The 24,587-nt window shown below is 42.3% G+C and overlaps 1 protein-coding gene across 1 annotated transcript in view; it reads left to right on the plus strand.

Moving 5' to 3' along the window:
* Positions 1-489: 489 nt before the first annotated feature.
* suclg2 (succinate-CoA ligase GDP-forming subunit beta) overlaps positions 490-24,587 on the plus strand; it is a 95,571-nt gene continuing 71,473 nt past the window's right edge. The window contains exons 1-2 of the mRNA XM_056438116.1: positions 490-598; positions 16,315-16,456. Coding sequence (XP_056294091.1) covers positions 515-598; positions 16,315-16,456 — 226 coding nt within the window. The 5' untranslated portion in view covers positions 490-514. The remainder of the gene's footprint in view (positions 599-16,314; positions 16,457-24,587) is intronic.

Here is a 24,587-nt window from a genome sequence, read left to right on the forward strand (position 1 = left end):
GAAAAATAAATGTTGTATTTATTTTTTAAAGTAAAAAAAAGCTTTTTTTTGCATACAAATTACATTTAAACAAATGAAAAAAATTAAACACACAAGGAACCACATACATATAATACACATAATGATAATAATAATAATAATGATATTACGAATAATACTATTATTATTATTAATAATAATAATAATAATAATAATAATAATGATAATAATAATAATAATACATTTTAAAAAATGTAAATAATAATAAGAATAGGAAAGCAGAAATGGCCCATATGGTGATAACATTTTAAGTGTTGATGTATTTAGATGTCATTGCATTGTAGCATTGATTATCAGACATAAACCTTTCTCATTGCACTAAACGACTAAAGTATTTATCGCTGTATATTTCAAACTGGGCGTGCACACATTTTAAGCCCCGCCCACGTCTTCCCAGAGGCCCTATGAGCGGCTGCGCGTCGCCTCGCACGTGCTCCCGACGTCATCTCCCTCTCTCTCTCTCTTCCGTGTCAACATGGCGGCTTCCATGGCATCCCAGGCTGCAGCAAGAGGACTGAGGACACCAGCCTCAAGGCACTTACTCCTGGACAAGCTCAAGGTACCGTCACGGCCCCGCGGTTACCGGGCACAGCCGGTCAATCCGCCGCCCCGCACCGTCTTTTACCGGGTCGCGTTGCTCTTCTTCTCCTCCTCCTCCTCGGTGCAGCTGCTTGTGGAGCTAACGTGTCTCCACAGGTTAGCATGCGCGAGCACAGATGGTTAGACAGGTGAAAAGTTTCTAAAGTCCCTTCGTGACGTCATGCGACGCCGGTGCTCTTCAGGTGCCTTTCCCTGGACACGAGCTTCTCCGAGGAGCGCGTGCCCTCTTCGCTCGTGCTGCGCAAGGAGACGTGCAGCATTTTGATGACACTCTTGACATTGACTTGCTGTGTGTGTGTGCGCGCGTGCACGACTCTCTGGTTCATTATTAACAGCGCGTGCACGCTCTTATGGAGGTACCTGAACTCTGCTACCGGGACAAAGCTCAAAGTGTTCCAACTGCAAGATAACAGCTCAGCCAAAAGGTTGAACTCTTGCATCTACGTACACAATGGGGAATGATTACGTTATCACCTCTTCTGCAAACGAAGCATTGGGTCTTATGATTTAAAAGCAAACAAACACATGCAAATGAATCATAAATACAGCATTCCTCAGTACCTGAATACCTCAGTGCAGGAGCTGGTTGTCGCTGTAAACATTGGTCCAGCCAAGTTGGCACACGCAACAGTGCCGTGTTTATTTTTTCATGCCTGCTTTGTCTTTCTTTGACAATTGGAACTGGTTTATTAACGTTGAGCGGACTATTATTTATTCTGTTGACACCCGTGATACTAACCTGCGTCTTCTTTGTCCGGCTTTATCAGCATCACACATGCCGTAATATTTCACACATCACGTCAGGTCGTCTGGGACGGGTCTACTTCCTGTTCCAAGAGGCGGAAATAAACACGGAGAGAAGCAGCGCTCGGTTCCTCCACGTTTATGGAACAAGGTCCCTGAAAGCTGCAGGTCTGCTGAGACCCCGAGAGACCCCCCGAGACCCTCAGAGACCCTTTAAATCCAGAGTGAAGACTTTTCTTTTTGCTGCTGCCTTTTTTAATTGAACCAGATTCAAAGATTATTGATACATTTCTGCATCTCACTCCTGCATTTTATTTCTTAAACTGCACTGCAACTTTGTAATCTTTAACTTTTTGCCTGTTTTTAATGTTTTAAAATATCACTCGACTAGGTTGAGAGGTAATTTCAGCTCTCAAATTAAGATGTTATATTAATTTAAAAGATGTGTGTCGGACTGTGTAAAAGTTATTGAAGTTGAATCCATCCTCCATTTTCGAACACTTTTTAAAAACGCACATAAGAAATTAACTTTATTCATTAGCACGTTGTCACATTTAAACAGAAGTAATCGGTTACAGCCAACGTGAATAATAACAAATACCACGTGTACGTATCGACGACTAGTGGACGAGCTTGCGAGATAGGCATGAGGTGTACCTCTCCACTCTATCATGCCCACACATCAGATATAGATGCATGGAATCGCGACGTCGAGTGTTCCCAAAATGTATAGTTTTACTCCGTGGAGTATGCAAAAAATCTCACATTTACTCGTTGCTGTCCCTCTCTTCCACGACTTCCACCTCTCTCTCTCTCGGGGCCAGAGGATAAGAGTTCTGATCAGGGCTTCTTCCTCTCTGGCTTATAGCACATTATCGGCGCCTGAGCTGACTGCCAGCCGGGTATCTCTGCAACAGAATCACATCGGCTTCGGCGGCACATTCAGCCGAGCCGAGGAATTCAATTTCCGGCGATTCGTCAACGACGATGCGAAATAAGGACGTCACGATATTCAGACTGTTAGACTCCGGGAGGCTCTGAAAGGTGCGGTGGGATGTAGTGTGGGTTCTTTTTCTTCTTCTTTTCTCTCCGTAAATCAAAACTCCTGAATTCATGTCTGCACTGCAAGATAATCCTCGGGCTGTTTTTTTCCCCCGTCGCGGCACAGCGGTGAATTTGTAAACGTTTGCTAAGCTTCTTCCGTTTGTGAAGGTGTTCCCGCTCAGCAACAACCCGCCGGTGTCGACGAGAGCCCAGCGTGGTTTGAAGGGAGCACACTGGGAAGAGGGGCGGCTCAATGACACTCGGTCCTGAATATTTTACAGGGGGGGTTAAGTCCTCTCGTAGCGACTTCTTTTTATTTTGCCGGGACTTCAAACTACGGGCGTCTCCCCCCCCCCCATCTGTCTCAGCGAGAATACATTTCCTCCAGCTCCGACTGGATTTGAATATCTCTCCACCAAGGTTAATATCCATTTCTGTAGCCGGTGAGGTGCTTAGGCATTTTCAATAATTTAGAAGTGCTGGATGCAGTCATTAGGAAATGTTGGCAGTCTCTGAGACTCTCTGCAATGAGTGAACGCACACCTATTAGCTCGACTTCTGCTGTTGTTCGAGTGCAGATAATGAGGGAGAAGTGGGAGTGACGCTGAGAATTAGTTGAGAAAACACTGTCGGCGACGGCTGACGGCTGTGATTTATCAAAAGTGCACTACGTCGAGGATTACGCTCGGCTGGCGTACCGGCTCATCGGTCATCTTTTGGAATTAGCCCTTCAAACGTATTGTAAGCGTGATTTGGAGTTCATAATTGAGTTTGCCAGGGGTCGCTCCCTGTGAACTTTTGCGTCGTCTTTTCTTAAGACTGAGAACTGTTTCAAGAGATGTTTGTAAGTTTACTGCACAAAAAGCTAAAAATATGGAATAAAAGATGTATTTCTAATGTAGGAGTCCAATTATGGAACAATGTTAAAACGGATGTAAGAACGGTCGACACATTTTACATTTTGTTTTCAAAAGTATTATTTATAAAACAATTTTTGAGGGTAATAAGTGTGATTAAAACGTATGTATATGGAAGATGTATGTATATATATATAATATATGTGTATACACATAAATATATATACACATAAATATATACAGGACTGTCTCAGAAAATTAGAATATTGTGATAAAGTTCTTTATTTTCTGTAATGCAATTAAAAAAACAAAAATGTCATGCATTCTGGATTCATTACAAATCAACTGAAATATTGCAAGCCTTTTATTCTTTTAATATTGCTGATTATGGCTTACAGCTTAAGAAAACTCTAAAATCCTATCTCATAAAATTTTAATATTTCCTCAGACCAAGTAAAAAAGATTTATAACAGCTGAGTGTTTGTCAAGGCTCAGGAAACCCTTGCAGGTGTTTCTAGTTAATTAGACAATTCAAGTGATTTGTTTAATACCCTACTAGTATACTTTTTCATGATATTCTAATATTTAGAGATAGGATATTTGAGTTTTCTTAAGCTGTAAGCCATAATCAGCAATAAATCAGAATAAAAGGCTTGCAATATTTCAGTTGATTTGTAATGAATCCAGAATGCATGACATTTTTGTTTTTTTAATTGCATTACAGAAAATAAAGAACTTCATCACAATATTCTAATTTTCTGAGACAGTCCTGTATATATAATTTTCTTTAATTTATATTAATTATCTGATTTATTTTATAATGATAATTTAGGATGGGAATATATAAGCATTTTTGCTTCTACTTATACCATATCAGTCCTCGGGATGCCGAAAGGTTACCAGCCATTTTGTTTGTCTTAAACAGGGTTGCCATGGTGATAAAAGCGGCGCAAAGCATATCACGTTTAAACGTCGTCTAATGTTGCGTTAGCCGCTCATACATGTGTCTCCAGGGTGTATTTTCCTGACATCCAAGGTCATGCGACGTGGATGTAAATAAGGGGGGGGGGGGGACCTTGATGTGGATGCGCCTCCTCGTCTTGGCCTTCTCCTCGTCACGGCCTTATCTCCCCCCTTTGACTCGACACCTTTGAACGTGACTCTGTACCCACCGCTCTTATTAACGATGCTAATTACTGAAAGCCCCTATCTGCAAGGATACAAGCGTCAGGTTTTCCTTTCTTAAGCCTGTCTGCGGGAGATTAGACCCGGCCCTCCTAAAGACCTGCCGATGACGCAAATCTGTCTCGCTGATCTAAATCCTGGAGCCGTGCTCCGCTGCTCCCGCCTCTGTTCCATCACCAGCTCTCGAACTGGCACATGTCATTTTCTCTCTCTCTCTCTCTCCATTGTCCTTAATGGGCCTGGGCACGACCTTCACTTTGAGGAGGCAAGGACACGGAAATGAGTGTTACCCAAAATATAGAGCAAATTTCTAGTCGAGGTCCAGGCGTCGTCTCTACGCTACGGGTCCAACGCCGTCCAGGAAACATCAGCTTCCGGCTCCTTCGCAGATGTACAGTATTTAAATGTTTACGTCATATCCTCAGTTTGGCTGTGGTAAAGAAAAATACTTTAAAACAACATTCATTTGTGGATTTCCCCCAAATATTTTCAATCGCCCGAGGTTCAGGTCGCTCACTCAAACAGCTGCATGACTGAAGGAATCGCTCTACATTCACATGCAGGGTAGGAAGTTCACATCATTCTTTAGGGTCAATTAGGGGCATTTAAAAAGAAATTGGGGGCACTTTTTGAAATTTGAGAAATAACATTCAACCTTTGATCTAGAATAATAAATATACTTATTTAGGCTTACAGTATATGGATCAATTGTCATCAAATGGCAGTAATAAGCCGATTATGCAGTAGTCTACAGATTCAAAGTGTTTTTCTTCTTTTTTTAAAACAAAAAAACACAAAACATAAATCTGAGAATAAGTACATTTTATCCTTATTTCTTTGTGGTTTTTTAACGACTAATCTGCAGTTGCTTTCCTAGTTTTTTTAATGGACCGGGTCATATAGGCAAGTTCATTAAAACAGGAGCAACAAGTACATCATTTGTGCCACACGTCTTATTTGCTTTTAAAGCTGACTGGTAAAAATGATTTTAATCTCAAATTCATTCAATTCAACATTATTTTAAAATTCCTTTTTCCACGCCGTGTCACGTTTTGCGAGTCACTCTGCCGCCGTCCACCCAGAACGTCAGCGTGGCCTTCGCTTCAACCCGTGTTTGTTTCCGTCCCCGACAATCTCCCGCCATTACGTCTCATCCAGATCTACGGAGGCGGCGCCAAAAAGCCGAGGGGGGGGGGGAGGGGACGTCTGCCATCGATGGGCGAGCGCACCGGTAATTAAAGGAGACCGGCCTCGTCAGCCCGCTAATGCTCCGTGTGGCGTGCTCCGGTTACACGGCCGTGGGTTCACACGGGCCCGTTTATGCAGAAAATCCACATCAACTCTGCTTCTTTGCCTCCTCCGGTTCCCTTTCTCGCGGCTCACCGCGGAGCGCTCGTCTTCATCGCGAGGCGCTCCGCATTCCTGAGTTACTAACCGAGTAGAAAACCGCCACCTCGTTAGCAGAAACACACTCCAACGCACGAAGTACGGCGGGGATGAGCGTCGCTCCGATTCAGCCGTGGACGCTGTAATGTGTCCCCCCCCCCCCCTTTTTTTATTTTTATTCTCCCCGGATGGTTGTCTAAATGGATGGTGGGGGGGGGATAGACAAGTTCATAACCTGAATGGGAACAAATCAATTACGTGGAGTTGGTGAACTGGCAATCTGTTAATTTCTTAATAAACATTTGATAATGCCCCTGAAGGAGCTTTCTGGTTAATTAACTCGGCAGTAATTTGTCGTCACTAATAAGGCCGTGTCATTTCATACGGGGTGAGGGGTCTGGCCATGACGAGTAATGAGGATTTTAACCTCTCCAGACATCTGGGGGATTATACTACTATGTAATATGTAATATTAAATATGAAATATTCAAAGCTGCTGTGGTCCACTCGCCAAAATGCACTTGCTTTGAGCCGGCTCTATCGGATAAAGAGCTTTCTTTATTCTTCATTTTCACAAAACTACTAAAGATTTAACGTGTGCTGACAATATGGTATGCTACTGCTACTGCAGTTTTATTTTTGAAGAAAGAAAATCCAACACAAAACTCACAAAAAAGCACCAAATTCCCAAATGTAGTAATATTTGTATTTTTGCAATGCTATGCGTTGAGCTTAGTGCAAACATCTGCACGCTAACGTGCTAATGTTGAGCAGGTGTAATCATGAACCTCCCGAAAACACGCTCTAGTTATTGTTCGTGTATTATCATATTTATAGTTCCAGTTGAAGTCATCATTGTTAATGGGGTCTTGGTTTTAATGCCCGTGACATTTAGATTATATTCTATTTCATCCTTTTGAGTTTACCTACAACTAATCTAGGGCTGCAACTAACGATTATTTTGATAATCGATTAATCTGTTGATTATTTTATCGATTAATCGATTAATCGGATAAAAAAACAAAAACACTGTAATTTTCAACCCTTTATTCAAAACAGGGTCCGTACGGTCATGGAAAACCTGGAAAAGTCATGGCATTTTTAAATGGCTATTAGCAGGCCTAGAAAAGTAATTGAAAAAAATAAAATCCCCAAATATTTGGAAAAGTAATGCAAATTTGTTTTATTCAAATGTTAATTTACACGGTATATATACGGTATGCTTTGGAATTCTCATTGTTATTTTAAATACTACATCTTCTCACTTGTTCATGTCTACACAGTTTTCATTAAATGTTTAATCATGGAAATTTGGTTTAAAGTCATGGAAAGGTCCTGGAGACCCACTGGTCAGCATGTGGATGAACCCTGTTCACTGGTCAGCATGTGGATGAACCCTGTTCACTGGTCATGTGGATGAACCCGTCATAAACAGACTGACATTGGTTTACTCTCCTGAGTTGGCTATTTATGGGTTTCTCCGTTGCCTTTCCGAAAATATTTTCAGCCATCCGCCACGGAATAAAAACCATGTTCTTCCTCTTGTTCTGGGGTCATAACGTCACCCGGGCGCAGCTCTCGAATGTCTCCATTCTACGTACGTGAAGGACTTCGCTTCCACGTGAGCAGCAGCAGCCAATTAGATTCATCAACAGCGCGGCAGCTCAGCGCGATGGGCTCTCTCGCACGCGCGTCGTTCTCTCCCTCTCACTCTGGCTGCCCTCTGCTGCGCTCAAATCTACTTTGTTTATACTCCGTGACTTATTGAGCCAGAAAATCGATAATGAAATTCGTTGCCAACTATATTAATCATCGATTTTTATCGATTTTATCGATTCGTTGTTGCAGCCCTAAACTAATCCATATTCTTTCGCTTTTTATATGTATTTAGAGATAATGGTTGAGGAGCTTTACTGATTCATTTGAGTTATCTTTTAGTCATTGTCGTAGAGATAAATAGGCATTTATTATTAAACACACAGTACAGCTGATGGGATTGTCACCTCATTTGCAGGCATTTAATCGGATATTACAAAATTTGACATGAAGATGCATTATCAAAGTTATTACAATTAATTATGTGGGGAATTTCGACATTTCATGGCAATCCATCCAATAGATGTCGATATTTCACTCAAAAACCCCACAAATGTCAACGTCGTGGTGCTCGACGAAGTCGCGAGGATTCATTGTCCTGGAGTCATGTGACTAAATGTCATGGCAACCCCATCCAAGAGTTATTGAGCTGCTTCACTTTGGATCCAAGTAGTGGACGGAGAATCGACTCAATTTTCCTCTGATAGATTTATCTTACCGTGTAAAGTCTCTATTTTTCTGTCACGCTTGTGATTTTTGTTCTGGCACAATTGAAGAAAAACCCCCCACGAAAGTAGACCTTCAGATAATCTGAATGGAGGGGAATACATGGTGGTCCCCAGAAGGACAATTACTGTATAATGACGTATTTAGAGTTCCCCTCTTGGAGCCGCATCCTCGTTGATGATGAAGGCCTCAGGTGCTCGAGGTATATTCTGAATCCAAAGTGTTCTCTACGTCCTACGTGAGGCTTTATCTTCATTCCCATTGTCTCTAAACTCTTCCTGTAATCTGTAAACTCCCTCTAATCTATAAAGTGCATGAAGTGATTAGTTAGTTTCATTCTTATCCGGAGGAGCGGTGAGTGATGGCGACCCTTTGTCCAGGTGTCCCATAAGGTATCGATTGGCGTTTTCCACACCATCAATCAGAGTCCACCGATGTAGTTCATGTCGGTTCAGAGAAAACTACAGGAAGAGCTGCGCATGATGACTTTATCCTCATTATAGATTAATCTACTCTTTATGTTTTCTAGTTTAATGGGGAATATTTTAAATGACGGATTGAGGAGCAGCGCAGCGTCGACTGGCTGCTGTTTATGGGCCGATCAAAGGCGATCGCCTGCGCTGTAACCTTCCCTTCCTGTGAATTAAGGATTATGGCTCTCGTAAATTCCTCAAGGGAGGCTGAACTGAACTAGTCTGTCAGACGGTGACTGTTTGACCTTGCCCCCCCCCCCCCCTCTCTCTCTTTCTCTCATAGTGATTGACAACCGCTTTAAACTCGCCCTGGGATATTGACTCCGTAAGTTTAACAGAAGGGCGAACGGCACGTCTCGGCATGACTTTGGGAAAGTGCCGCGATCAGACATCCCCCCCCCCCCCCTCACTGCGATGACACTTCTCACAACAAGTGCAGTTTGACTTTGCGTGCACGCTGCTCTCAACCAAACATGAGCCGGCTGCAATCGTGTGCCTCTTCTTAAAAGAGAAGTCCTGATGTTGCCGAATGCCGAGCGGAGCAGCCGCAGAAGGGCTTCTGGGAGCGCCGTTTGACGACGCCGTCATTTTTGCCCTTCGGTGCCACTCGCGGATCAGTGCGGCTGCGACAAGGACTTTTCAATCCGAGCGTCTGTCCTCTCCGAGTGCTTCGTGACATTCTTTATTCAGAGTCCTCGTCTTTTTCTTTTCACCCCTATTTTTACTTGTTGTGACAGAATTTAGTTTAACAAAATGGACGACTTTTCTTTTTTTTTAACTTTCCTAAAAAAAAAAAAATCCCAGCAGTTTTGTGAAAGTTTTTTTCTTACCTCGAGGAAGAGATCACCTCAACAAGAGTAATGCATTTTACTAAGACAATTGACAGGAGGTACTTTAATGAGTGTTTTAAAAACACAAATTATCCTAGTAATTGTCCACTTTAGGAGACAATATGAGCACATTACATATTGATTTAAAATTCATGGCCTTTTGAATTTCAATGAACATTGAATTTATATATATATATATTATTTTTATGTATATATTTTATTATATATATTTATATCTAAATTTATATATAAATATATTTATATACATATATATATTTCTTTATGTGTATATATATATATATTTTTTTTTCTTAATATATATATATATTTTCTTTAATATAATATACTTTTTTATTAAAATAATCTAAAGCACCATAACATTTTGACTAAGAGCAGGACTTTTTTGTTGTTGTCTTCAAGCTAAAAGATGCTTCCCCCGGGAGAAGAAGAATACAAAGCATTAGCATCCACCTCAGCTCCGGTGTATCTCCGTGACATTTTGTGATCATTCTCTGAATGTCAAGACTCGCTACCAGCCAGCTGAAAGCAACATTCTCTCACAGAATAAGTTCTTCCTCAACACGACTTCTTTCTCCTCTGCCTCCATCTGAATGTTGTCGTAAAGCTTGTTGGAAGGCTGTGAAACACGACGGGCTGGTATCGGAGTCCCATGAACACCGAACGCCTCGGTGGGTCTAGCGACGGCGTGTTTCCACGCGTCATAATGCCGAGTTTGAACATACACTCCCGATCAAAATTTTAGATCTCACACCATTTTTCCAGTTTTTATTGAAATGTAAGCAGCTCAAATCCAGTGAATAACCTCAAATGGTACAAAAGGTCAGCGGCAAACTGCCAGACGTTAAACAAAAAAGTTTAGGTTACCAAAAAATGAAAAAGAATGTACATTTCAGTCATACAAAAAGGCCTTTTTTCGGGGAACAAGTGACGGCTTTACAACTTGCAGCTTTTCTGGAGGTCTGCAAGTACTAAGCCTTCAAAGTTGACGCTCACAATTCCTACAGGTGTTTCAACTTTAGTTGATTACTTGCAAACCCAAACCTGTCTGTATCAAAGCAAGTGGATTACACTGTTACTACACCCTCTGAAGCGTTATGTGGACCGTACAGCACTGCAGGAAGTCAAATATTGCTCTCATAATGGCAAGAAAAGGGCAATTATCGAAGGAAGACGGACCATTATAACCCTTTAAAAGTGTCTTTCCTTTAGAGACATTGATTCACTTTTACGTGAAGCAGCTCTGCTCATTGATTCATTCCCAATTTGCTCCTCGCTGTTTCTTCCTCGTTTGTGTTCCACGGCGTCAACGCCGCCGAGACATCCGGTTCTCATCGATTTTGCAGAGACCTGCTCCTTTCTTTTCTTTTTAAATACGTACGTTGCCTCTTTTCTCATCATCTCTCCCATTTATTAATGGAGGATACAGCTGTTTATCGAAGCCGGCGCGCTCTCCTGCCGCCGCGCCCCACTTCCTGTCGCTCGGAGGCACACACACACACGCGCATGCATATACTCGTGTGTGTCTGTGTGTATTAAGAATAAGTAGAACAGTGGTTGGGTCTAAAGACTGGGCAGGGCCGTCTCCAGAGTGCCGCTGATGGTAATTACTGTAGAGAGAGGCTCTCGGGGGACGGCGGGCCAGCTGCTCGCCTGCCGCGCTGCAGTACCGCCGCCCGCCACTTTTTCTAGGGCAGACACGTCAAGTTTTGGATTATTTCTTCCCCGTCGTCCTCGGCGGTTTGATTTAAGCAACAACTCTGCTCATGATTAGTTGAATGGTAGGAGGAGTGTATTCTCATTTTCATGAGATGCATCTATTTCTACTAAGGCAAATTGGTATATGCTGTATTATAATTCTCATATCATATACTTTCTATCAAAAAAGTATTTATTTTTTAGAATTATTTTCTAATTTCCCTTTTTGACTGTGGACAGGTCTGACTGCAGTTTATGGGAATTAACAAGAAATATACAATATTATATAATACAATAAGATCCTTAATAAGGTAATACAAATTAATATACAAGAATAGATATGACAAATGTAAATATACATTGTGGTTATTTGTTCAGACTTCATTGAACAATCCACATACAGATAGAAACAAAGTGTTTGCTATATTATATATATTAAATTGTTAAAAAACATAGTTTTAATTAATATATATATATTAATTAAAAGTCCTCAATTAAGCTACATCCCACATTGTAACACGGCTAGCTAGCTAATGGCTTAGAAAGAAAAATATAAAGTACATTTTCACCAGAAATAAAACTTGCATGAGAGCTAAGTGTTGGTATTGTGTATTATGGGATGCACATGCAATGGGAGAACCCACTGTACGTGCAGAGAGGGGTGTCATTTATAATAAATTCCTATTTAATGTGACGCTGGAAAATGAGCATATGCATAGTTACGCTATTAATTTGTCCAGAAATGTTCCCGCCCTTTGCGACCGTTGGGTAGTGGGACGGGGAAGGACGTGTCTCCAGTGTGTCAGTGCAGCTTACCCACAATGCAACACAACCAGTTATTTTCTACTTCTAACTTTGTTCTTCGTGTGACCCTGGAGGCCTGGAATACCTCCTCACACTTTTCAAAGTGTTATAGATGTTCTATAACACTTTTTGATGACACTTTTGGGAGGATAATTTCTTCTAATTGGAGAAAGTGTCAGTTCTGCTTTATGGGTTGAGATCTATTTTTATAAATAATGAGCGTCTCTTCTAGAACCTGTTGCCGGGTAAGGGAACAAGAATGCCGCCTCCTTCATACCCCGTGTTTACCTGCAGAAGGTGACGAGCCAGATGCGCCTCGTGTTTCACAAACTGCTGCAGTAATACCAAGCCTCACTTCATCTTTTTAATGATGATGTATGATTATTTTTATCAGTCAAGCAGTCAGGGATTCCTGCCCATGTCGAAAGTCTGTCAGAGCGTCAACGTTGTCATCATTTTTTGAGTCTCTGATATCAGTTAAAGCATTTACAATACAGTGTTATAACGATATTACATGTTTATGTTCGCGGTCCCATCTTATGATATGACCTAAACACTCACAAAGGAAGTGAAAGTGCTATTTTATGCAATATATAGTAAAACATCAATTACATGCCTCTAACATGCTGAACTGAAATGTTGCTTCTGGAGTTATTGCGTTTCTCGTTATGACGGTGCATTAAAAACATCCTCCAGTGGAGCGCGACTCATTAGTTGGGGGAGCGCAGTCGTCCACAACGTGGAGAATTACGTTCGGCTTTGATGCTCACGAATCACGATATGAATTAAAAACAGGAAACTTGGAAATATATGAGTGCAACAACGTTAAAACATGATATTTTATGACACTCGGGGGTTAAAATATAGAAGACGGGAGTTGACGTGTGCTTCTATGCAATTTATTTTACAAATTAAATCATTCTTTGGATATGAATTACACGCTCGGATGCGAACAGTCTCCATATCTTTGTAGTTATGGACTAATGTTGAATCTGAAGTGGTGGATTGGAGATGAAGGCAACAAACAAACAAACAAGTTGTGTGCCTAGAAGTAAATACCTCAAACTACTCTGAATTTCCTGGACACTTTAACCTGCTGGAAATTCACTTTGCTCACTGCCTTGTGTCTATATTTAGTTTCCTCTGTATATTTAGTGTTATGGTGTTTTATTAATGCTCTAATGTGCACCCGCTGCTGTGATCCTGCACTCTCCCCACTGGGACTAATAAAGGAATATATAATCTAATCTAATGGTTATATAAACTTACATAATTAACCATTTTTGCCAATCTGTCACTGGAAATTATCTAAATATTGTCTCTGCTGCAATTATTTGCTTTATCTTTCTAGTTTTTTCTGTGGAGGAATTAGTACATTTTAAATGCTATTGAAATAATTTTTTGATTTACACCTATTGGCAACATCAGTGACAGATATGCAGACGGATACATTAAAGTGCAAGCTATGCAGGCTGCATATGAGGTGCATAGTTGTACATAGTGTGCGGTGCATAGCGCCTCATCCCCACTGGAGAGACGCTCCACTCCTGAGTGTCTCGCCCGAGGTGACAGCCCCCGCCTGGAGGGACACCTGCAGCCCCACTAGACGGCGGTTATTTTGGGATGTCTGCTGTAGCTCCTTTCCCTCCTCATCGCCACACATCCCCCCTTTTTTATATGGGTGACAGGGGAGCTGTTTTTTAATTGATATGTATTGGTTTGTCCTAGTTTGCTGGTTGGTGAACGCTCATGGCAGATTTACATGATCGCTGCATAAAAGCGTGACCTTATTTTGGGATCGTTTGAGTCTTGTCTGTTTTTAGATGATGGGAATGACAGGATGGCTTTTCAGGGCACGATATGATGCATGATGTATTTTTTTTTACTCCGTGTTCAGGTCACATGAACGTTTCCAAGCAATTTTATGACTAATTGTTGGAATAAAGTTGGGGATGCATGGACTAGTTAGTGGTGATGGAGCCAGCAGCCGGCAGGGGACTTGATGGTTTCTAGAACCCAGCGTCGGAAATACACGAGGAGCAAAACTGCCCCGAAAAAATATAACTTTGCCCCTGATACCACGAGAAGACGGGCAAAAATGCCCCCATAATTTTAATAATGTAATAGTGTTTTGTTGTTTGTGTGTGTGTCCTATCTGTATTGGTACACACACACATAAAAATCAATAAATATTATTTTAAATTATAAAAAATAAAGTTATAATTGTTAATAGTTATTTAAAAAATGTAATAGCAATAAATAACCACAAAGAAATAAGAATAACATTGAATATGATTTATGTTTTTTGTTCAAAGAATCTAAGAAAACACTTTGAATCTGTAGACCACTGCCTAATAGTCTTATTCTTGCCTAATTGTCTTATTAACAGGGTTTTTTTTTTTTTTATGGCAGGGGAGGTGGATGTGTGAGGAGAGGAGAATCTGCAAGGTAGCTGACAAGCCGTCAAATGAGTCCACGAGACGGAGAGAACGTGTTCGCTTGTTGAGGCCGTGGGGCGTGTTCCGTAAAAGTGGACGTGCAGGCAGAAAGGTCCAAATCTGTTTGAGTTTTTGAGTGTTTTTCTCTAGATTTATTTCTAATCGACACTACCGTTCAAAAGTTTGGGGTCACCCAGACAATTTGATGTTTTCCATGAAAATTCCCCCTTTTTTTATTAATCAAATGAAGAGAAAATAGTCAAGACATTGACAAGGTTATAAATAATGATTTATATTGTAAATATTAATGTTGTTCAAACTTGTCGCTCACAGTTTTATAGCTTCTCTCAGCAGCATAACTGTTTTCAGCTGCGCTCACATAAAAAGGGTTTTCTACCCCTCCGCCAGTCTTCTAAGGCGATAACACAATGTACCATTAGAACACTGGAGATGGGCCTCTACACACCTCTGTAGAGACTTAATTAAACACCAGAGAATAGTCATCGACACATGACCTATATAGAGTGTATTTATGATTAATGTTATCTTAATTAAAAAAACAGTGCTTTTATTTGAAAAATAATGAGATTTCTAAGTGACCCCAAACTTTTGAACGTTGGTGTATTTAGCTGTGCAGACCTTTTATGCAATCCTGCAGGGTCCTGATTAACAAAAAAGACCAAACGCATCGTCGGGTACGGCCAAATATTTACTTATATCTCCCTTTTCTAGATTAATGTTGGCAGATTACTTTGCGTGAAACCTTTTCGACCGCCACGCCCTCATTTCGCGCCGTCTCCGCTCCCGACCCTGCGGTTCTCCGGTGCGTCACGGTTCCACCGCGTTCCTCTCGTAGCAGTCGGCAAAGTCTGTTTTTCCGTCCGTCAGCTTTCTCGGAAACAAAGTTCACAAAAGGAAGTCGATTCAACTGCATGGCGGGGGGGCGGTGGGGTGGGGGGGTGCACTGCTTGATGCTATTGCCATATTTTAGGTTGTATTTTGTTCCCACAGAAATGTAATTCCCCCACTGTTCAGCACAAAGCCCACCGGGGGCTACTTCTTCTTTTTTTTTTTCTTCTTTCCTTTTTTAAAATTAATGATTGTTGTCAAGAGTAGAATATCGACCGCGCGCCTTTAAGCCCAGCGGGCGTGACGGAGCATTTAGATTTGTCCTGCATCGATGTGGCGAACGCCGCCGTCTGCATTCTAACCTGCGGATGTTACAGTGCATCAAAGGTGAAGTTTCACTTAGTCGGCAACAGAACGTCGTTCTGATGTTGTTGTTGTTCTTATGTTGGTTTAATCTTCGCCCGCTAAGGAAATACACACACTGGATGATGATTTGACACGCCGCACCATCACCGCCCCCCCCCCCTCAATCCTTGTTTTCGCTTTTACGTTAATGGCCCTTTTTCTCTCCTTAACGACTCCCTAAAGATTTTCTTTTGTTACCTGGTGAAAACATTGTGCACGTGTCCGTACGAGCACTCTGACGACCGCGGAGGGATCGTAACTCCAGCGCAGCCTCGGTCTCTCGCCGTCACGTTAGGGGGAGAAAAAGCCAATTTCCTCTTTAATAGCGACAACAGCTGGAGCTGACACGGCCGGTGATGGAGCAAGCGGCTTCGGAGCTGCCCTGCAGCTTGGGCCCGGGTGCCGGCCTCATTACAGGAGGAGGGGGAGGAGGGAGGAGAGGAATCCATGTAGCCTGTGAACTTTGAGGCAGGCGGTATCGTTGGGTGTTTAACACTCGACGCCGGTGCCCTTTTGTGTTATTGCACTTCCTTTAACTATCTTTTCCACTTACTGGAGTTATACTCGTACTCACCAACACTCCTTCTGCCTCCTCCTCCTCCTCCTCTTCCTCCTCTTCCAGTGCACCTGGTCGAGTCCCAGGAGATGGCTGAATCTGCAAGAGTACCAGAGCAAGAAGCTGATGCAGGAGAGCGGCGTGGCCGTCCAGCGCTTCTATGTGGCCGACTCAGCTTCCGAGGCCTTGGAGGCTGCAAAGAGACTCAGTGAGTACACACACACACACACACACACACACGAGCCATACCTTCCAACTATGTCCCGTTCGACCTCAGAGAAAGGAGCAGCCGGCCTTCTGCGGATGGATTTTTTTACTTTTTCTTTATTTAGTTAGGCTACAAATAATCCAAATGAGATGAGGAGGTGAACTGATTCCTTTGAGTCACTTTTAGTTTATTTAACACGACGAGCCAAACTTCTCAAACGAGCCGTACGCTGCGAAGTTTTGTAAAGCTGTCAAACGTTTCACTTTAAATCAGGAAACATCTGATTTTAAAGAATCAGAAACGAGAACCTGGCAAAGCATCCGATGCTGCCTTCCGGTACTTCTCGGTTTTCCAGACTCTACATGCAGTCGACTGAAGTTGAGTCGATCGGTGTCGAGATGAGATTATTTGAGCTCGTCATCGTTTCAGTTTTGGGCCCCGGCAGCTCGACTTGTTCTTCTCTTTCAACCCTTTTTGTGAAATGTCATGTTTGCTGCTCTCCGTCTTCTCGATGACGCGGTCACATGATCCAGAACAAGTTGGTTATTAAGAGGTCTCTTTGTTTCGCGGTGCGCGTGTGAAGCTCGTTGAAGTTCACGGGCGTCCCTTCAGGATGGGACCTCGACGTCACAGCACTGCACACAGGACGCCTCGGTGGTAATAATGAGATATTTAGAGGGTTTTGACCTGTGATTTGTTTGTAATAATTGTGTAATTATATTCCAGCACAGAGACACACGGCTGCTTCATCGGGGTTTAACTTTATCACGTTCTCGTCCAATTCCTGTTTGCGTGTGTTGTTGTTGTTGTTGTGCCTGCCCAGTTTTCCATCGCACACTCATCCATGTTAATTTCTCCCGTTTTGCATGTTTTTCCTTTTTTTGTCTTTTACGTATTTATTTTGAATCCTTGGTTACAATATGGATGATTACCCCCACACACACTCACACAAGTGCCTGAAAGTCTTAACTTAATTCTTGTCACACAAATACATACATACGCATGAACAAAGATAGCTTAACACACATTTGTGCGCTCCCACACACGGCGTTCTCTTCCATCTCCAACCCTCCCACACCAAACTGCCCAACACATCCAGTAATGTTAAATATGATTGTATTCAGCTTCCTCTCTAACTCCAGCAGAGGCCTTCCGATGGTGCATGCAGGTGCGTCAGTCAGCAAGGTGCCACTCGTACCGCCTTTGGACTCCAGGGCGCTGCGTTCAATGACCCCGGTTACGACGTAGACCAAGATAAAGAGAGGAAGAGGACATGTATTGTCATTTTTGTATCTTATTTTATACAGCCCAATATCACAAATTCTGAATTAGCACCTCATGACGGCACCGATGTACTGCTTGGTAGGAGAAGAAATGGAGAGACAGAAAACTCAGGACTAAAGAGTTAAACGGGAAGCGACAGGCGAGACTCAATCGCTTTAGTTATAATGCAGGATTTGATGGCTTTTGGAGAATTAAGGCGTCGTCATGAGGCTATTTTAGAGTTTTGTCCTGGCAACTGGCGAAGTCATTGCGCAACACATTTTTGGGCCATTTCCATTCTGAACTACAAAATCCGGCATGTGCAGAGGGAGGAGAAGTTTATCCAAATGGAGGCTGGATGAAGTGATTTATCGTGGCGTGTCGTCCTCTGCAGTCGAGGGAATCGCACAGCGGCAGTTCGGAAGTGTTTTTTTATTTGTTATTTACCTTTTTATTCCAAGCTCGGTAGCAGAGAACTTGGACTTTCTTTGGCTCGAGACGCATGTGTAATCGCCCGGCAGCCGTTCTTCCTCACACGCAGCGGTGCATTCACATGGACTGGACGGAGGCTGTGACCACTTGAGTGTTACTTTATTTCCAGAGAAATTTTAAAACGTGTGCCAAAGCAAATCTTTGCAGCTCGGGCGCTAATTCTCAGTCGGCTCAGTAAATCGACGCCCTTTTATTTATTCCCCCAGTGTGCTTCAGAGACGCTTTATCTTCTCATCTCCATTCATGCACTACGCTTTTGGTCAGTGTCCACTTCTTCAGATGCACACCGTGTCTTTGCGGATGCGTGCGGCTCGTTCTCGGGCCACGTTGGGTGAAGAGAGAAGGGGAGGTGACCTTTTTTAGTTTAATATCTGTTGGGCTGAAATGCAAACTGAGGTTTGTCGAGCTTTGGCCGGAGGCGGGGGAGGCCGGATGTGACACTCAGTTGTATGGCTTTCCACTGAAGCAGACAAGATATGCACTGTAAAAACTGTGATTTGTGTAAATTAATATCAACGAAATATATAATAGTAAACTCAACGTAATAAAAAAGACTAAATATTGTATATATATATATATGTATTAATATATATATATGTGTATATATGTATTACTATAGATATATATATATATATATTCATGATGGTGACTGTAACGAAGTAATACTTTTTTTATATTGTGGTTTTAACAATGAAAGATATTTCAAATGGTATTTTTGGTTATCAACAGGTTATTCTGTAATAAATAATTATATTCTACAATCTTAAAAATCATGTGATCTTCATCACTGACTGCACTTTGGATATTGTTATTATATTTAAACATACAAAACTATCACATGTGGATTGGAAGCATGGCTCTGTCGAGGGATACGGAGGGTCGGGGCCTCTGGCCTCTGGTTCCCTGCACACACAGTACAATGAAGCAGTCGAGCATGGAGGCACAGACGAGGATGAACGACATGCACAGGGTGAGCTTCCCCACCACACACACACACACACCAGTGTTCTCCTCTCTGCTACACTCACTTAACCATTAAGTGGTTAAGTTGACCGTTCAATCGCAGCTCTGAGCCGTATAGAAAACACTCCTCGCTCCTCTCCTGCACTATAGAGTGGTCCGACTCTCCTAAAGTGGACACAGATTGATTTTGTTCTATTACCGTTGAGGACAAAACGGCTTAAAATCGTTCTCCTTCTCTATCAAAACATACACCGGAAAAATAAATATAAAAGTTCTGACGCGGACCATCGATTTCCTTTTCACTTGATTGACAATTCGGGGGCAGACGGGTGAGTCCCGGCCGGCCGATGGAGAGCAGAGCGCCGCACCGGGCGCGTTGGGCAGGGAGTTAACAGGAAGTCCACCGGGACGCGGGAAGAACGGCACTATGACGCTCACCATGTGACCCGGAGTCAAGTGTCTGAGAGTCAGCCCAGAAGTAAACTTCAGGGTTCCTACGGTCATGGGAAACCTGGAAAAGTCATGGAATTAAAGAAAAATGGTCTGGAAAAGTCCTTGAAAAGATTGTGTCTCTTTTATTTTGGAAAAGTCAAGTAAATGTGTATATTCACGTGTTCATTCACGTAGTTTGATTAAAATAATACACTTATTTATTCTTTTAGTCAAACTATTGTCTCTCATTCATTTGTGTCATTTATACACTGAGATTTCACAAAATGTTTGGTCATGAAAATTTGGTTTAACGTTATGGAAAACCTGGAAAAGTCATGGGATTTAAAATTGGTTATTTCCAGGTCTGGAAAAGTCTTTGAACATTTTTTTCATCCCAAAAGTTTTGGAAAAGTCATGGAAATGTGTTATATTCACGTGTTCATTTACATAGTTTGAATAAAATAATACACTTATTTATTCTTTTAATCAAACTATTGTCTCTCATTCATTTGTGTCATTTATACACCGAGATTTCACAAAATGTGGAATTTTAGTTTAACATTCTGGAAATCCACTGGTCAACATGTGAAACGTTTGGACCTTGAAGTTGCATAACACTACTTTTAATATTATATACATGTTTTGATTTGAAAAATGTTAAATATTCATTTCCTTTTTTGTCCCGGTGTCATATCTGTGGATATTATCCACCTCTCGAGTGCTTTCTAAGCTGCAAATGTGTGAGTGTGTGTGGTGCTAACCCAACACTCAGCGCATTAAAGATGGATATGATCTAGTGTCTTCTTTTGCATTTCACCCTGCTCATGAAAACATCAAGGACTCCAGTAAGAGAGCACTTAAAGTAAAACGAGTTCACAGGTTCACACATTATTTTTTTTAAACAAGGACATTGTCATCATATGGACAAATACAAGATAGTTATTTATTTAAACCTTTATTTAACTCGGTGAGTCCCATTGAGATTTTTAAAAACCCTCTTTTCGAGGGGTGACCTGGACGAGATGGGCAGACACATAGTTACAAACCAAAACACACGGAACAAGACGAGTTTAAAGAAACTAAAAGTGAACGTGACATAAGCAAGATACCGAGAATATGATCGCTAAAAGGAACGTAAAGGCCGGCTGTGAAGCAAAAACGTGCACGTGTCCTGGAAAACTCCCTGGAAGACTTTCGTGACACGGGAAGTATCACTTTATTGGGGGGGTATAGATCCGGAAGAGGTCGTCTTCTTTTGGGAGATCCCCTTTAAAAGTCATCTTTATTGTCAATTTTCCAACATACAGAAGATCAAGTTTGTTTGTCTCCTGTCCAAAATAAAGTTCAGCATTGGCTAGAAATATAAAATGTATTTCACCAGGCTCATAAAAACATCAAGAACTCGAGTGAGAGAGCACTTAACGTAAAAAGAGTTCACACATTTATAAAACAAACAGCTCGTTGACATCACATGGACAAATAGAGGATATGAACAAATGAATGTGAAGCCATCTGGAGCAAAAACATCAAGCTTGTACTGAAGAGTGCTGCTGGCTTTGGGAACATGGGGAGATAATGATTCCAGGAAAAGTCCCGGGAAAGAGTTTCGTGACACGGGAAGTATCACTTTGTTCTGTGAACCACGTGTGTGTGTGTGTGTGGGGGGGGGGGGGGGGATTGGTAAGAAGTCGTCTTATTTTGGCGAGATCCCCTTCAGCGTCAGCTAGAAATGTTACAACGGTATTCGGCTTCAGTCGATGCCGGGAAACGGGAATTGCCTTATTTTTTTTCCGTTTTTCACGGCGATGTGAGCAACTCGCGCACATTCACGTGCACGTTTTTTTATTTCTCCACAAAAACGAGGCGGCGCCGGCTACCGCCGCAACTCCTGAGGTATAAAAAGAGATACCGGTCCAGAAATGAATATAGATTTGGCCTCTTTGCACACGGCTGTGCACAATTCACACGTGTGCACGCATACCTGTGTCCAAAGAGAATGTGATTACACGGTGCGTGTGTGTGTGTGTGTGTCGCGCCATCAGCTTGACAGATGCATCTGTTGGAGCAAATCTTGATGGATTTTCAGTCTGAATCTTAAATATGAAAAAAAAAAACATGTTTCCCTCTCCTTCCTCCGCTGTCAGAGCCCCCCCCCCCCCCCCTTCCTCCGGCAATCATTCAGTGACAAAGCAGCGATGGAAGACAACATTGCTCTAGGATTCTTCTCCCGCCCGCATGCCGTGAGGCCGTGATGATGAATGAGAGCCACATCCACCCTCGCACATGTACACACCTCGCAGCGGATCACATCTTCTATCTTAACCGGCGTCTTCACGCCGACTTTCCTTTTTGAATAACAGGTGTCGCGGTTCCATTTTCCCGAATCTTTTCATCCCGTGTTCAGGTTTTGGAAAGCAAGCTTTTAAAATAAAAATAAATGTAAAAAAACTTCGGCTCCTCGTTCACCTCGGCCTACCTCCGCCTCTCTCTTTTTCGCTTTGTGCTTAGCCCTCGCTGCCAGGATGATGATTAACAGAGGTGGGAAGCGTTTTTTAATTTATTTCACCCCGCGCTCTGAATATTCAGCGTAAACAGAGCAGGTTTCTTTTGTTTTTTTTATGCATTGGCTGTCGAGTCTCATGTGTGCTTATTAGAGGGAGAGTTGGTTTGATATGTCTGCTTACTGAATAACGCCGAGCTACCTTGACGTAAGCCAACTGTTTGATGCAGCTCGTGTGTGTGGGTGTGTGTGTGTGTGTGCACGAGAGAGAGAAGAAGATCTATAGACTCTCCTCCTCTCTCACATGTGTCTCCATCAGTTTCAATCTGCTTCGCTTTGCTGTCTGAAGTCGACGAGCATGAAAGGATTCCAAATGTAGTTGTCGGAGGTAAACATGACTTCCTGCTTTGAGCACATTGGCCATGCTAGATACAGTTTTTGCAGGGTAGGACATTTACATCTTTTTTAAGGGTTAACTTTTGCCCCCAGTGACTGAAATCCAGGGGCATTTAAAAGAAATTGGGGGCACTTTTTGAAACTTCTGAAATAACATTTAACTTTTGTTTGAAAATAATAAATATACTTAATTAGGTTGACAGAATATGAGCAATTGTCATAAAAATGGCAATAATAAGACTATTAGGCAATAATAAGACTATTAGGCTGTAGTCAACAGATTCAAAATGTTTTCTTAGATTTTTTTTAACACAAAACAAACAGAAAACATAAATTACAATTATAACTTCTTTATTTCTTTTTTTTATAATTTAAAATTATATTTTGATTTTTTTTGTGTACAGTAAAGGCACTACAGATCAGACGCACACAACAAAGAACAAAAAAAAGGCTATTAAATTATCATACTTATTAGAGGAAGTTATGGGGGCATTTTTTGCCCCTCAGGGGCAACATTATATTTCCTACGGTGTATTTCTGCCGCTGAGTATATGTATTGTGTGTGTGGGAGAGGGGGTTCCAGAAAAGGCGACGTGTTCTACTCTTTTTTTCTTCTTTCATACAGTGGATCCTCAATAACCCTTAAGGTTGAGTCAATGATGCTTACACTGTGTCGCGGATAATGTGTAAATATAAGCAGCTCGAGGCCGGGCACGCTGGGTACTTCACAGAGATTATGTTCTGCTCATCTAGTCGCGTCAGCGCCGATCCCCCACGCCGCCTCTGGCCCGTGGTCCTCAAATTGAGACGGATGTCATTGTAAACCAGGAGCTGCCATCTCAACACCGGCTCGACACTGCTTTGTCTTTGTCTTTTTCTTCGGGGAAGTGCTCAGCATTCAGCCTTCTTTAGTCTCTGACAGTGTATGAATTAGATGTAAGAGTAAATGCCCACTCGGATGATGTGTGGATTAGCCGGTATATTCGATATAATGTGGACCGAGCACCACCGGCGCCGTGCGTTGACACATTTTATTAGAAAACAATATATTTCTCCGGGGTCATCCAGCTGGAAGTTGCATGGTGAATTGTGTCCGCTGAAAAGGAAAGGCGTGTGCAGATTGCAACGAGCCGACCTGCAGTAACAATATCAATAAAAAACGACCAGGGAATGAAGACGCGCAGCGGCGATCTGAGGGTTCGGCCCAGATGGATTGGATCTCCCCGCTCGTGAAACCCAGTGGTGTGTGTGTGTGTGTGTGTGTTCCCCCATTGTGCAGAGGAGAGACTCCCGGGCACAGCAGGATGGACCCCCTCCCCCCCATCACTGGCGGTGTGGAGCGACATGTGATGGAAAAGTCATTTGTAAGGAAAAAAAATCCCCAAACTTTTGGAAAAGTCATGAAAATGTTTCTATTCATATGTGAATTCACACGTTGTATACACTGGATGCTTTGGAATCCTCATTGTTAGTTTAAATACGACGTTTTCTCACTTTTTCATGTTCACTCCGAGATTTCACGATGAATTGAAGGTCCTGTGAATCCATGTGTTCCACATGTGTACGAACCTGCATTTATAACGTGTTCAGTTCTCATGAGTGACGAAGCATTTGTTGGTATGGGTTTAAAATATGACGTATAAGTCTCATAACGGCGTTCACACCCGGGGCCCACGCTCCGCATGCATCCTGCTGGTGAGATCAACATTGCCGCTCTCCGCCTGGCAGGGTGCAGAGAGGCGTTCACACCTCCGCCTGGGCCCGCTGCGCTTTATATGACATCATATGCATCCTCGCGAAAAACCCAACACGCCTGTCTAGCATGTTACCATCTGTCACGCTCCCGTCCTCACGCGGGCGTCGCCACGAGCCACTCGGAGGACTTCCTCATCCATGCGTGACGTTTTTTTTCTCGGTTTTCTTATTCCCACGTGTGACCTGTCAGTAAACCACCGCCGGCTGTTTTTGTTCTTTTTATGAACAAAAAAAAAGTGTGAAACAAGCGAATGTGAAAGTTGAACGTGTCAGGGTTCCTACGGTCATGGAAAACCTGGAAAAGTCATGGAATTTTGAAATGGTCATTTC

This window comes from Pseudoliparis swirei, chromosome 18, assembly GCF_029220125.1.
Source record: "Pseudoliparis swirei isolate HS2019 ecotype Mariana Trench chromosome 18, NWPU_hadal_v1, whole genome shotgun sequence".
Classification (NCBI taxonomy): Eukaryota; Metazoa; Chordata; class Actinopteri; order Perciformes; family Liparidae; genus Pseudoliparis; species Pseudoliparis swirei.